General features: G+C 33.6%; 3 protein-coding genes across 6 annotated transcripts; 2 read left to right on the plus strand and 1 right to left on the minus strand.

Moving 5' to 3' along the window:
- Positions 1–1033: 1033 nt before the first annotated feature.
- Positions 1034–7348, minus strand: LOC117209744 (craniofacial development protein 1). 4 transcript variants are annotated; one of them, XR_004487978.1, is made up of 4 exons: positions 7048–7347; positions 6291–6684; positions 5213–6198; positions 1034–1185 (listed from the first exon to the last, which is right to left on the minus strand). XR_004487978.1 is itself a non-coding variant. In XM_033452094.1 (3 exons), exons 2-3 carry the CDS (start codon positions 6649–6651, stop codon positions 5684–5686), a joined length of 876 nt encoding a protein of 291 aa, XP_033307985.1. In that variant the 5' UTR covers position 6652; positions 7048–7348; the 3' UTR covers positions 4041–5683. The 4 variants fall into 4 exon arrangements, 3 of the variants coding, with proteins under 3 accessions (XP_033307985.1, XP_033307983.1, XP_033307984.1); XM_033452094.1 differs by lacking the exon at positions 1034–1185 and having other exon boundaries at positions 4041–6198; positions 6291–6652; positions 7048–7348; XM_033452092.1 differs by lacking the exon at positions 1034–1185 and having other exon boundaries at positions 4041–6198.
- On the plus strand, positions 1523–4587 carry LOC117209745. The gene is made up of 7 exons (XM_033452096.1): positions 1523–2005; positions 2069–2149; positions 2305–2364; positions 3055–3349; positions 3501–3640; positions 3731–3964; positions 4047–4587. The coding sequence occupies exons 1-7, from the start codon at positions 1950–1952 to the stop codon at positions 4060–4062; spliced, it is 882 nt and encodes a 293-aa protein (XP_033307987.1). The 5' UTR covers positions 1523–1949; the 3' UTR covers positions 4063–4587.
- Positions 7349–9379: 2031 nt separating the features above from the next.
- On the plus strand, positions 9380–12435 carry LOC117209763 (transcription factor 21). Its single transcript, XM_033452119.1, has 3 exons — positions 9380–9533; positions 10122–10448; positions 11821–12435. The coding sequence occupies exons 2-3, from the start codon at positions 10125–10127 to the stop codon at positions 12016–12018; spliced, it is 522 nt and encodes a 173-aa protein (XP_033308010.1). The 5' UTR covers positions 9380–9533; positions 10122–10124; the 3' UTR covers positions 12019–12435.
- The last annotated feature ends 302 nt before the right edge of the window (positions 12436–12737 follow it).

Raw genomic sequence — 12737 nt, forward strand, 5'->3', positions numbered from 1 at the left:
CAGGAATTACGTGAAAATGTTATAAAAATTGTCACTGAAAGAGCACGCATTTGTAAAGCAGCTAGAGATGGCCATTTCGTCATTATCGTACTTCACAGATAATTGTAATAATACGATAAATTATTGATAAACGACATATCTATCTTATTTCGTTTAAAAATTCTTTAAAAACAGGGTGACAAAACTTCGTTCGTATCGTCATGCATATATACAACTACCATCAAAAACATCAACGAAACTATCACCAGACCGGCTCTATCTATTCTACAAAGACGAGTTTCGCAGCAGCATGGTACTTAATCCGTCGATCGAAATAATCTCGTCGTGTATGCACATGCATCGTTTCGTCAAGGAATCGGGAAAGTAACGAGTGCACTCTCTCTCCGCAAAAGAAGAGAGGCTCGCTCGAGGTGTTTTGAAACGTATGGAGGTTGGCGAAGGAACGGTCGAACAGATATTCCGGTTCGTGAATAAACTGCCGATGGCAAGGCCACAACTAACGGCCGCCAGACTGGCGTCGATAATCCTGCTGCCGTTTTGCACACACGTTCAACAATCCACGCACCGTTCCACCTCCGCTTCGCGCGGCTTCCTCTTTCGCCCTCTTCTTTTATCTTCATCGCACGGTGTATCATAATTCGGTTTTACGACGTCGGCGACACCTTCGAGATCGCGGTTGCGATCCGCTCGAGAAAAAGCAACGTGCCCTCCGGTACTTAAAAATTTGTGACTCGCGTTTCACGGACATCTTCATTCAAAACCGATTACCTACTCAACTTGTCGGTTAATTAATTCGACCCGCAGCGAGTATTTGGTTGCTTCCGCCATGATTCCGGCATCGTGATAAGTCACAAAGTGGATTTTAATTCAATTTTACTGTCAGAGACGCTGTCAGAGACGTTTTCATGGCCACGTTTAACGCATCGATAAAAGAAACCCTTTTTTGGAGAAGCTCGCGACTCGAACAAGTTCCTTCGTGCTCTTTCGTTTCTCCTTTTTCTTTCGCTCGTTTTTTCGGCAGATTTCTTGCTGGTTTTTTTAGCAGGTTGCAAGAACAACTTCATTTTGTTAGCGTGATATTCTTGTTCCAGTGTTCGAGTTGTTGGTATGCTTATACCGATCATCGTACATTTTGTATTTTCGGTCGATTTAATTAATTTGGTTAAAGATAAAAAATTGATTTATCTGTAAAAAAATATGTAAACTTCTTTCTAGAAGATAAAGGTAGGATGTAATTAATTTGTGAAATTAATACGAAGGGAATATTGAGAAATTATTTGCGAAATCGGCAGCTGTGTAGTTATCGGAAAAATGATATCTAGTGAAATTCTAAAAATCAGCTGCAATGATTGCATTGGCAAATTTTTAATCATTTGTATTGTCACCGCTATCGTATTTCTCAATATTCGATATTGCGGATAAGATATTTGACCGAGCAATTAGCTAATGTTGAAACGTCAAGATAACCATACTGACTCAGATCACACAAATATATCACGTGAATGAGATATGATTGAATCCGCTTTCGCGATAATTGCACTCGAAACGCTCAAACATACTCTCGACAAGATCACCTGTCAGAGCAACTCGTGAAATCAATAGGTTACATGAAATTTATGTTTTAAAATACAAAAAAAAATGAAGATGATAAATTATAACGAAAGAAAGTTACCATTGGATATGATCGCTATTAATTATTAAGATGAATAAATGGTTTCAAGAAAATGTACGATATAATAAAAAGAGAAGAAAACGCTGAGTCCTCCGTGAAATCAGGAGGTTAATGAAAAATAGATACGAGCGTTTAAAATAAGATTTTTTAAATAAACCGTACCATCGATACAGATTTTATTTGAAATATGCAATAATAATAGAACAAAATTAATACTACATACTTCATTTGAATATTTATCAAATCCAGATACAAATTTAACAGAAACTAACAAAAGATGAGAAAGAAAAATTGTAAAGATCCTATATGTCCAACAAATCGACACCCTCCAAGGTACTTGAAAATAATTGTAAAAGTGGTATGAATATTTTTCATGCAAAGATTGTATCGTTTAAGGCATCGCACTACGAGTAACAGCAAATCAAAGGATCGAACAACTACATCAAGAAAACGCAGTCGCGCAACGAGTTGTAGAAAGTACTTTAGATAATCTTTGCGTTGCATTTTTTTTTTTTTATGATTTTGCAACTTCAACAATTATTTTCTTATGGTTATGCGACGAAGATATAAACTACATGATTTATAAATAAAAAGGTATGTTCTACGAATAAAGATTTTCATTTGATTTCCAGCAAAATGTGCCAAGCTTCGAGATCGACCGTAGAAAGTTCAACATCGATGTCGAGGACACGGTGAGAGGGTGATAAATAAATTATAGTCTTTGTTGCAGCCACCTGCATATTTTGCATGGAGCATCGTAGCGACAGATCCTTTACGATCTTGCATTCTTTAAGATCCTCATTCCCATGCCATTTCAGTGATTCACAGAATACCTACTACAGTCGTTAAAATTAACATGTTACTTAATATAATAAACACGCATGGATTTCGAAATACAATTAAATGTACTTAGAATCGCTCGTAATTATTCTATATCAACATGTCGAATAATATTATACTCATCGTGCATCTTAATAACATTATATAACACTCGTTTTAAGATGTTGGAGAAGTAAATGTAGGAAGAACTAATGGTTCGCTTGGAAAATATTTTTTCATGTACCGTTTAAGTGAAATAAGTGTAAGAGAAGGTCAAAGTGTAAAATTTAGTACAATTGGTATTTTCTGATTCTACTATAATTTCTTTATTCGAATACTAGTCAATATAAAACATATGTAGAAGAAGATATTAACTTCTATGATTTTAAACACTAAATACCTAATAAAATCGCAATTATCAATTTTTACATAAAATTCGAGTAAAACTTGTCTTAAACTATAAAGTTTGCCTGTGTTGGAATAATTATGAGCGTTATTGTGCATGCGTCGAACTAGAAAGGACTTTCTTCCTAATTCATAAGCATTTAACTTTTGAACCACAGTACAAGAAGCAGAGAATCGATAAAATCATGCAGATCGAGGTCGATCTGTTGTAGATCGCGCAAAAAGAGAGTCTGCCACTGTCGCAGAATACGAGAAGCTCGCAAGCAAGCAAGTCCGCCAAGAAAGAAAAAGCGCATAAGATCTCGATGTAAAACGTTGAAAAAGAACCAAACGCCTCTCTGTATATGCGTCAAAGGATCCAGTTCGCAAGATCTAAGGAAGAATTGCAAATGTCCATCGACGACGTGCCCAATGCTTTCAAAATATGATGATTGTTGCTGTATAAGAAAGAAGGTATGCAAAGCAACCAACTTTAATCAACAAAAGAAAGGCAGTATAGTCATCCATTATTTCTTATAAAAATAGTAACTTCGTATTATAATTCAAGAGAAAAATAATCCTCATACTAATAACATAATTATAAGAGATTAAGTTTCTATTTTAGAGAAATAGAAGCAAGAAAGGAAACAATCCAAAAAATAATCCAAGAAACAATCCAAAAAACAATCCAAAAACTAATCCAATTTCAAATCCTGGAAGAGGAAGATCGGCACGACAATGTCGCTGCGAATCACCTACATCAAAGTTAGGATCAATTAAATAACATATATATATACATATATAAATCCTCCTTTATATCGCAAATAGAATAATATTTTTATAATTGACATTTAGTCCAAAGAGAAACATATTTGCAAGAGGACTATCCAATTTACGTAGGAAGCTACAACAATTTGAACTTCCTTTCCGTCGGTATGAAAAACTAATATGCAATGGTAATAATCGAACAAATATGTCTATTAATATTTTGGTTTCAAACCTAGACATAATAGGAAACAAACATGCAGAACATGCACCGACCGATGCAACTCGAGAGTTTCTTCAAAGAACCGAAGTCAAAATGCGCCAGTAAGCATTTGCAAAACAAATGAGTAAGCAGACGGTATTATATTATTGAAGTAAACTTATATTTTTTTTTTTTTTTTTTTAGGAGAGGAGGAAAGTGAAATTCTGCAAATAAGGGTAACAATGAATTGGTATTTCTGATAAATGTTTCGTTTGTATTTGCTTACAAAATCAATGTAAGTGCTCGAAGACTCGATGAACAAGCGAATGGATTTTGTCGTGCTGGATATCTCTCGCGTGTTTCAGAAACACGCTGAATTATACATACAAGAAGGCGTAGACGAACGAGCTGACCCACAGTTATGATTCGTAGGCTCGAGGCGAGAGAAAATTGTTCGTCACGAGTCTTTTGCATGTTGCCAGAACATTCGCCAGCATTGTAACGTATACAGTTACAGACAAGTGATTAATAGTGATCGAAAAACGCCTGCGTAGTATCGCACGACAAAAACCACTCGTTTGCATCGGGTCTGAGAGATATCTTCGATTTACGAGCTAATGGCTTGTACGCTTAATAATTAAGTAATGCGAATATAAATTATAAATCGATAAATCATACGAAGGTATTAAGCAGCGTCCAGTGAGAATCATTTTTTGCAAGACCTTTGACGAACTAAGAATCTGCTTTATGCTAAGAAAAAAGAAAAAAGAAGTACATCGCCAAGCGGAGCATATAATATGAACGACAAGAACAATGAACAATCTATTCGATACTTTTAATTACGTCAACCAATACTATTCAATCCAAGATACGATACACAAAAATATAAAAATGAAATGAGTGTTTAAATATTAACATATATCTTTTATTTTTACGATATTAAATAGTCCATATGCATAAAGAAGTTTCGTTACATATCCGTAAGATACTGTTTTATAAGTATTCTAAAATCTATAAACCTGAGCTTTGAGAATTTCAAGATCGTTTTTTTTTTTCAAATTAATATTCTTCTAACCATTAAATCTATAATCTGACACGCTACATCTTCGGAGATATATCATGCCGCAATTCTGCAAATAAGTATCATAAATAGGTACAGCTGAAAAAATATAAAACTGTAATATCTGTAACAACAATCTACGTTTTTTATATCGTGTGTATTTCGTCTATAAATATAGTAAAATGTTCCATGTGACTCGCCCAAGGCAGTGATCGTAAATGAAGAAGAAAAATGTCATGATTATTTCTCATACATACTCGAATGAATTGTATTCATTCATCATACAAACGACATTTTATTAAATACCTACACTATTTATACTGCATCAATCATCCTTTCTCCATTGAAACGAAATAAAAAACATCTCTGGAGCTTGTTTATTGTTAAAATATATGTATATCGTCGGTCTCTGAAGCACCAAGCTTCAAACATCCTGCTTCGATGCGAAGTTCTGTGATATAATGAATCGAGACGAAGCTCGCGGATGGTAAATTAAACTATTACGTAAGATACTATGTTATCTTCAATACATTGGAATGATCAGTCTCTTCTCACAGAATTGGCTCTCAACCGCTTCTTAAACAGATTCAGCTGATTGTCAAGCCAAGCGAGGCAATCACATTTTTACATATGGCATGAGATATTTAATAAGAGTTTAAACAATTCGATTAAATAGGTGCTATAAGCGCCGATAATTGGCAAGTCTAATAAGGTATTTATCTCGATACCATCCCTGGTTCTCATTGTTAGGGAAAAGATACGTATACATGAAAATATAAATTCACCGTGTACTGCGTCTGTTCGCATTACGTAACTGCTTTTCAATTTCAAACTGTCTCAAATCTGCTCTCTGTAAGAAATCTTGACGTTCTAAATATCCGTCTTTACCTTTGTTGTGAGTACTAATTTCTTCCTCTAAATTTTCTTGTTTCTTATAATTGTCCCAATCCAACTTGGACTTTTCTAAAGTACTAATTTTCGTCTTTTTTCCTAATTGACCAAGGACAGAAGAAATACCTCCCAAACCAGCCCGTTTAAAACCTTTACCCCTTCCGGATCCTCTTCCTGCAGGAGGACCAGGGTTTCCTGTTTTCTCAGAATTTTCAGCAGAGGATAAAGATAGTCTTGCTTCCGCAGAGTCTATCGAGACTTCTTTCTCAACCTTCACTTCTTCACCAGCAAATTCAAATACCTTAGTTATCTTTACTTTTTCTTCAACTTTTGGCTTTTCTATGGGTGGTGATTTCTCTTTTGGCTTATTTGTCGCGCTTTGTGGCTTAGATTTAGGTACAGTCGCTTTAGAAATTAAAAATACAATAATGGGTAAAACAACAGCAATGTACGTATAATTCAGCAATGCTAATCAATTTATGGCTTAAATTATTTACCTGTATCCTTCATAAAGTCAGCCCAAAGAGAGTCAGCTCTCTTTTTCTCTTCTTCTTCTGTAAGTTCCTTTTTCTCTTTTGTTCCTTCTTCCTTTTCCTCCTCTAGCTTTTCATCAACCTCGTCTTCTACTTTTTTTCTTGTCCTTCTCTGCTTCTTAATTTTAGACTTTACGACTTTGTTCTTTTTTCTTCCTCTTCTCTTTGTTGTTTCTCTTTTGTTTTCATCATTTTCATCCTCAGGACCACTTTCTGCATCACCTTCAGATTCTACTTCAGACACAGGCTCACTGTCTGCACCATCAGGAACATAATCTTCATCATCTTCATCAGAGTCAGAAGGCAATTGATGTTCCTCAGTCATACTTATATAATTAAAACTTTACTTTTATGATAACTATAAAGAAAGCATATTATATATTTATCGAATCCAATCTAAATTAATTAACACAGTGTCATTGTTTAATGTTCCATTATATTAACAAAGAGTTATTGAAAAATTTAAATCTATATTATTTGTAAAATAAAATTTTAGATATACACTTACTTTAAAAGCTTTCACAAGAATTTATACAGCATTTGTTAATAAAAAAAAGATAAACTTTTGGACTCAAATAATACACAAACAATTGTTTTCACAAAATAAACTTCATCGCGTTTCGTATACAAATATACAACCTAACCTCTTTAAAGTACGCAATTCCATTAATAATCGGAAGTCAATAACTTAGTTATTGATTATGGATATTTTAGTACTTACTTATTTTCTCAAAAACACGACCGATCGTGCTAAAAATTCAGTTATACGACGAGCTACCTTCCGGAACGTTCGTTACAATATTCGGAACGTTATCTTTATTTCGTCGTTCGTCACTTAATCGTTGTATATTAAGAAACTTTGAATGAAATTTAGAACTATTTTAGAAACACACAAATGAAACATTACCACACGTGAGAAAGTCATGAAAAATTAACAACCGAAGAGTACGAATCGACTCACGATTCGCAAATGCGTTCGATGCATCTTGCCAGCCATATTTACTTGCTCATCGAGCGCCTTCTTTCGTGAAACTCTAAACTACAATATCCTGCGTGAATCTGCAAAAGTATATGTACTTATAAACAAATTACGCTCGCATTAGGCAAAATATTATAATTTAATAAGAAATAAACAATTCGACTTTATTATAAATAAAGTATCTTTTAAAAATTTTGCAAGCAACTTATATTTCACTCGGGGACAAATGCAATGTCGACATCTATGTGAAACTATGTCGATAACTGTAGGATACAACAGAAAATCAACGAATAATTTCGACTTATCTATCTATGTAATATTTTTACTTTTCATGTCTAGTTCCCACCTTTCTTTATTACAAATGATTCTTCATGTAAACTTAATAAGTATCCAAAGAAAAATGTTTATTAAATCTTCCATAATTTCTATCAAAGGCATAATTTCACTTCAATATTATTTACTTGTAACCATTCTTCGAAAAATAATAATTTAATAACAATTTAGTGGAATATTAATAATATTTATTTACGTATAATTATTTTTAATCATACAAACGTAAAAAATATTTGTCGATACAATTATTATATTGAAATTAATGATATTGTAATCTCTTAAAAGTATTTTTAAAGTATTTTTAATTTATAGTATTTATTATGATATATTTGTATCTTTAAATATTATCATATACCCACAGTATATTGTTTCAGAATTAATTATTAAAATTATATCTGAGAACTAGTTTAATATTTTAGTGAATAAGAGTACCGATAAATCAATGTATCTTCATGAAATCTGAGATCACAGTAATTTTCACGCTTTTGAAATTCCGTCCTATACAAATGTTTAGTTACAAATATCTTGAGAAGTGAACATGGTCAATTACACGGAAAGGAGTCAAATTGCGAAGGAACTTTCACGAATCTGTCGAGCAATAAGTCAACTCCTGCTTTAGGATAAGTAGGATCAACTGGGTCACCGCAAACCTCGTATTACAGGATCCATTTCGAATCCTCCTTTCAACGAAATGGTCGACAGCCCGTTCACGAGGATTTAAACCGGATTAATAGATCAATCGGCCCTTACCTCCTACACGAAATCTTTGCAAGAGGAAAAAAAAAATAGTAACACTGAGTAGAAAAGAGGAATAGAAAATTAATCTCATCATGAGACAAATACCTTTAATTTAATTCGATGATATAATTAACATATGTATCTAGGATACTCACAAAAATTTGAAAGGAAATCTTTTTTTAAAGTAATTTCCAATTAGGAAAAAATTCGAAGCGAAATTAAGATTATGATAATAAGGAATATAGGAGATGATTAAAGATAGTTTTATGCAAAGAGAAATCCATCGTGAAGAATTAACGAATTTTTCTCACTAAATGATTGTTGTTAATGAATTCTGTTAAGTAAATACTTTACTAAATTTTGTTACGATATAAAAAACTAATAGTAAAAATCGAAGGATATAAAATAAGTTTTCTATCATTATCTTCAAATCTTTCGTTCAATGTATAAAATTGGCTTTATTCTATACCATTCATAAACAATGAAATCATTGTGCAGTGGCTGACGAAAATTTAATAAAAATTAAACTATACGTATTGCAAAGATTATCAAATTTTTACCAAAGAATTATCTTCTAATGAAATAAAAAAACTTTCACAAAATATTCATTTCTGAAATCAGTCTCAATTACATCTAACTTTCAATTCATGCATTTAATTATATTAAATAGGATTTTAGGGGATAATAACTGCTTAAAAAAACGAGACGGATATCCGGAAGAAAAACATTCGGAGCAAAGGTCAATTCCATACGAAAAAAGCGCTATTCGTGGATATGCGCTTCAAAAGAGGATAGAAGAGGAAAGGATGGACCAGGTGGCTGCAGATGACGCAGAACTAGACGATTGGGCGAGAACTTTGAGGAAAAGCAAAAGAGGAGGCCGTGGCCAAGCCGAAGGAAGATGCTTTTACTGTTCAGAAAGCTCCGCCCGATTTTCAGAGGCGTCTCAAATCTCCCTCTTCCCTGTCAATGTTCCTTTTCTTTTCTCTTTCTTACGTTTCCTCTCAGCATCCTTCTCTTCGTCCTCCTCTTCGTCCTCCTCTTCTTGGCTAACAGTTTTGACGTACAATTAGTTTCGCGCGAGCGTCGCGAGCTATCGTGGCATTCCAATAATACAGATCGAAGAAAAAATCGAACTCGTCGGAAGAAAGACAAAGGTGAGGTGTCCCATCTTCGACCCTTGCAAAGTTTCAACGCTCGAAAAGGAATTGGTGCTCCGAAATTCTGCTTCGATCTCGTTATTATTTTTCCTTTTCATTTGTTTTTTACGAAACAGTGAAGAAAATTACAACATATTCTTTGCCAAGGATTTCTTTACGTTCTATGTGTGCCGAATCTTCTATTGTCTGAATCTTAAGAAATCATCGCAAAGTTTCACACGCGAAAGGAATTTCTGTTGAAATTGACTCTGAACTTCTGCTTCGATCCCGTTAACATTTTACATCAATGAAGATTTTACATGATTTTAAACGAGTGAAGATAGTTCGTAACTCAAGAGTAATATCTTCTTTCCCGAACAAGGCTGTCTTTAATTCCGTGTATTTACGTGAATAAGTTAGAATCTTCTTTTGCTTTTTTTCTTTTTTTTTTTTTTAATCTTAAGAAACTCGTTTGTTAAGAAACTTGTTCCCTGCAGATGCTGCTAAATGATTAAAATAGCTCGTTACGACATTGTAAATGCAAGGTTCGAAGGAAATTAATATGCAAGGATTTGCATAGTAAAATGAAGCAATTAATAATTGCAGAAAATGCCACGCAAGCGACGTGCTTCGACGCCGACGTTGGAAGTCGACGAAGAGGAATTCGTTTCGGAAGAAAAGTATAGTAAAGACGATTTGGACAGTCGTGCGCCAAGAAACGCGGCGAATGCGAGGGAACGGGCTCGGATGAGAGTACTCAGCAAGGCGTTTTGTAGATTAAAGACAACTTTACCTTGGGTACCAGCTGATACGAAGCTCAGCAAATTGGATACCCTTCGTTTAGCAGCTACTTACATTGCTCATCTTCGAGCGGTTCTGCGAGACGACGGGGATGCGCACTCGGAGACAACCAGATCCTTATCTTTGGCGTTGGTAAGTTTTATTTGTGCAATTTGGTTTAATTGTTTTGATAAACGACTGAACAGATGTCTATGTTAATGGAAACGCGTGTGATAGAATTTGATGTAACGTAGCCTAGTATGGTTTTTAATTTATTACTTAGTGTGTTCTGAAAGTTTTCCACTGTAATTGTTTTTTATTTTTTACTTTTTTAATTTTAATGTAAGTTATTATTGGCTTTCTGCTTTTTCGCGTGTATTATCTTATCCACTGTCTTCTTTTTCTTTCGTGTATTCTTCACGATTGCTTCGCAATTCAGGAAACAGTCGTTTCTTTTTTACTTTGTAATTTTCTTTATTTGCTTACTGTGTTTCTCCTGCTTCTTTCGATACGTACGATCAATGTCTCTTTATCTTATCTGATCAGCTTCTAAAAATTAGTTTTCCACCGACTATCGCCCTTTTGGGTGTCCTAAATAGATCGTAGTCATTAATGTGGATATTTTTACTTCTTATGATTGAAGAGTTTCAGTCGTAAAAGAGGATGATCTGTACAAGTAAACATACAAACCGAAGGATTTTCGAAGCCCCGAAGTATTTTAGACAATACGAAATTGTCATTATTTCAGAATGGGTTTTACAAGCGAATGTACTAGAAGATACGCGTAAGATGACGCGTAACACGCGAATATGTCGATGTTGATAAAAATATGAAGATTTTTATTTGACTCTGTGATCATTCGCATTGTATACATAGCATACATAGTATTGTAAAAATTAACAGGTTCTTTTTTTCTTTTAATGTTCAAAGTTACTTGCCTTAAACATTGTTATTATACAAATTTTGGAACTACATTAACCATCTAAAAATAAGCGGAGCAAATTGTCGAGTTTTCTGCATAATTGCGATTTTCAGTGTCACGATTACGAGTTCGTAAAATAACAGAGAATCCAGGTGGATCCAGTCGGCGTCACAACGCGTCGTCTTCGCAGACACGTTCTCTGTTTACGTCTCTCCAGGTGGATCGAATCACCCTCAAAGCTTCTACCCGTCTTTAGTTAGTTCCATTATTTGGAGAACAACCGTTTATTCCTTTTGCATTACGGGCCAATCGAATTTACATCCTTCTTCTTGTTTTTACGACCGACCAAAATTGTTCTTTAATAAAAAAAAGATTGAAAATAATTTAAGGTAGCATAAAAAAAAATTATAGTAAAAAATTGTTTAACTCCAAATTGAACGTTCGTTTTATTAGAAAATCGTCAGATAAAATTTATAACGCGCAGAAGGAGAACGTTTTTCGACGATACGAGTTTCTCGAGTTCGCTTTAACGTTTCTTCGATCGAAAGAATGGACAATTTCAAAGGAAGCTTTGACTAAATTTTTTCTCAATATTTTTTATAGTCTTGGCCGTTTGCTCTTCAAGGTGGGAACGCTTCTATGTTGATGAACAACAGTTGCAACGTATCATCGTCAACGTCATCTAGTTCTAATCAGTACCGTGGTCAGCAGGGAAACCATGAGATCCAGAATTTCCATCATTCTGGACATCAGAGCGTGTCACTGCGTCACAATCACGAGCCACAACTTTCCTATTTCTAATACATCTGTCAGTGAAGACATTAAAGAGAATATCGTGAGAAATAAAAGAAGAACGTTTTGCTCGCCAACGAGAAGTTTCTTCGTTCACAAAAGTACTAATAATCGAGAAAATCTATTTATTGCAGGGTGCCTTATTATTCTGCTATTTATTTATCTACTCATTTATGTTTGAAAATCGATTATTATAATATATAGATATCGTAAATATCACTGTAACCAAAGCATAAGTGCTAGTCCAATAAAGTATTTCTATAAATTATAAACTACGATGGTTATATATTTTCAAACTTCTTCTCCCGTAATTAATTTATTTAACTTGGAAATGAAAATCTGAGACGTAATTTTATTAATAAATACGTTATTATGATGATATTTTACGATCAACTTAACAAACGTGTAAAAGTTGGAGAATTTTTATGCCAGTTTAAATAAAAGTTTTAATATGTATTTCGAATAATAAAAAAAAAGGATAGGAAAATATTAAAATTAATCGATTGATATTGAAATTAATTTTCATTTAATTGAACTTTATCTAAAAAATTTAAATGACACGATAATATAGGAATAATATGATAACTTATTCGAGAAGATAGCGCGATAATGTTTCATCTATAATTACTTTCATATACTATATTACTTTAACGTAATTAATAATTTAATATCACGAAGCCGAGATTTCGTTTAATCTCGAAAATTCAAAAAATTATCATTAAAATAGC

The sequence above is a fragment of the Bombus bifarius genome, unplaced genomic scaffold, assembly GCF_011952205.1.
Source record: "Bombus bifarius isolate JDL3187 unplaced genomic scaffold, Bbif_JDL3187 scf7180000008193, whole genome shotgun sequence".
In the NCBI taxonomy this organism is placed as follows: domain Eukaryota; kingdom Metazoa; phylum Arthropoda; class Insecta; order Hymenoptera; family Apidae; genus Bombus; species Bombus bifarius.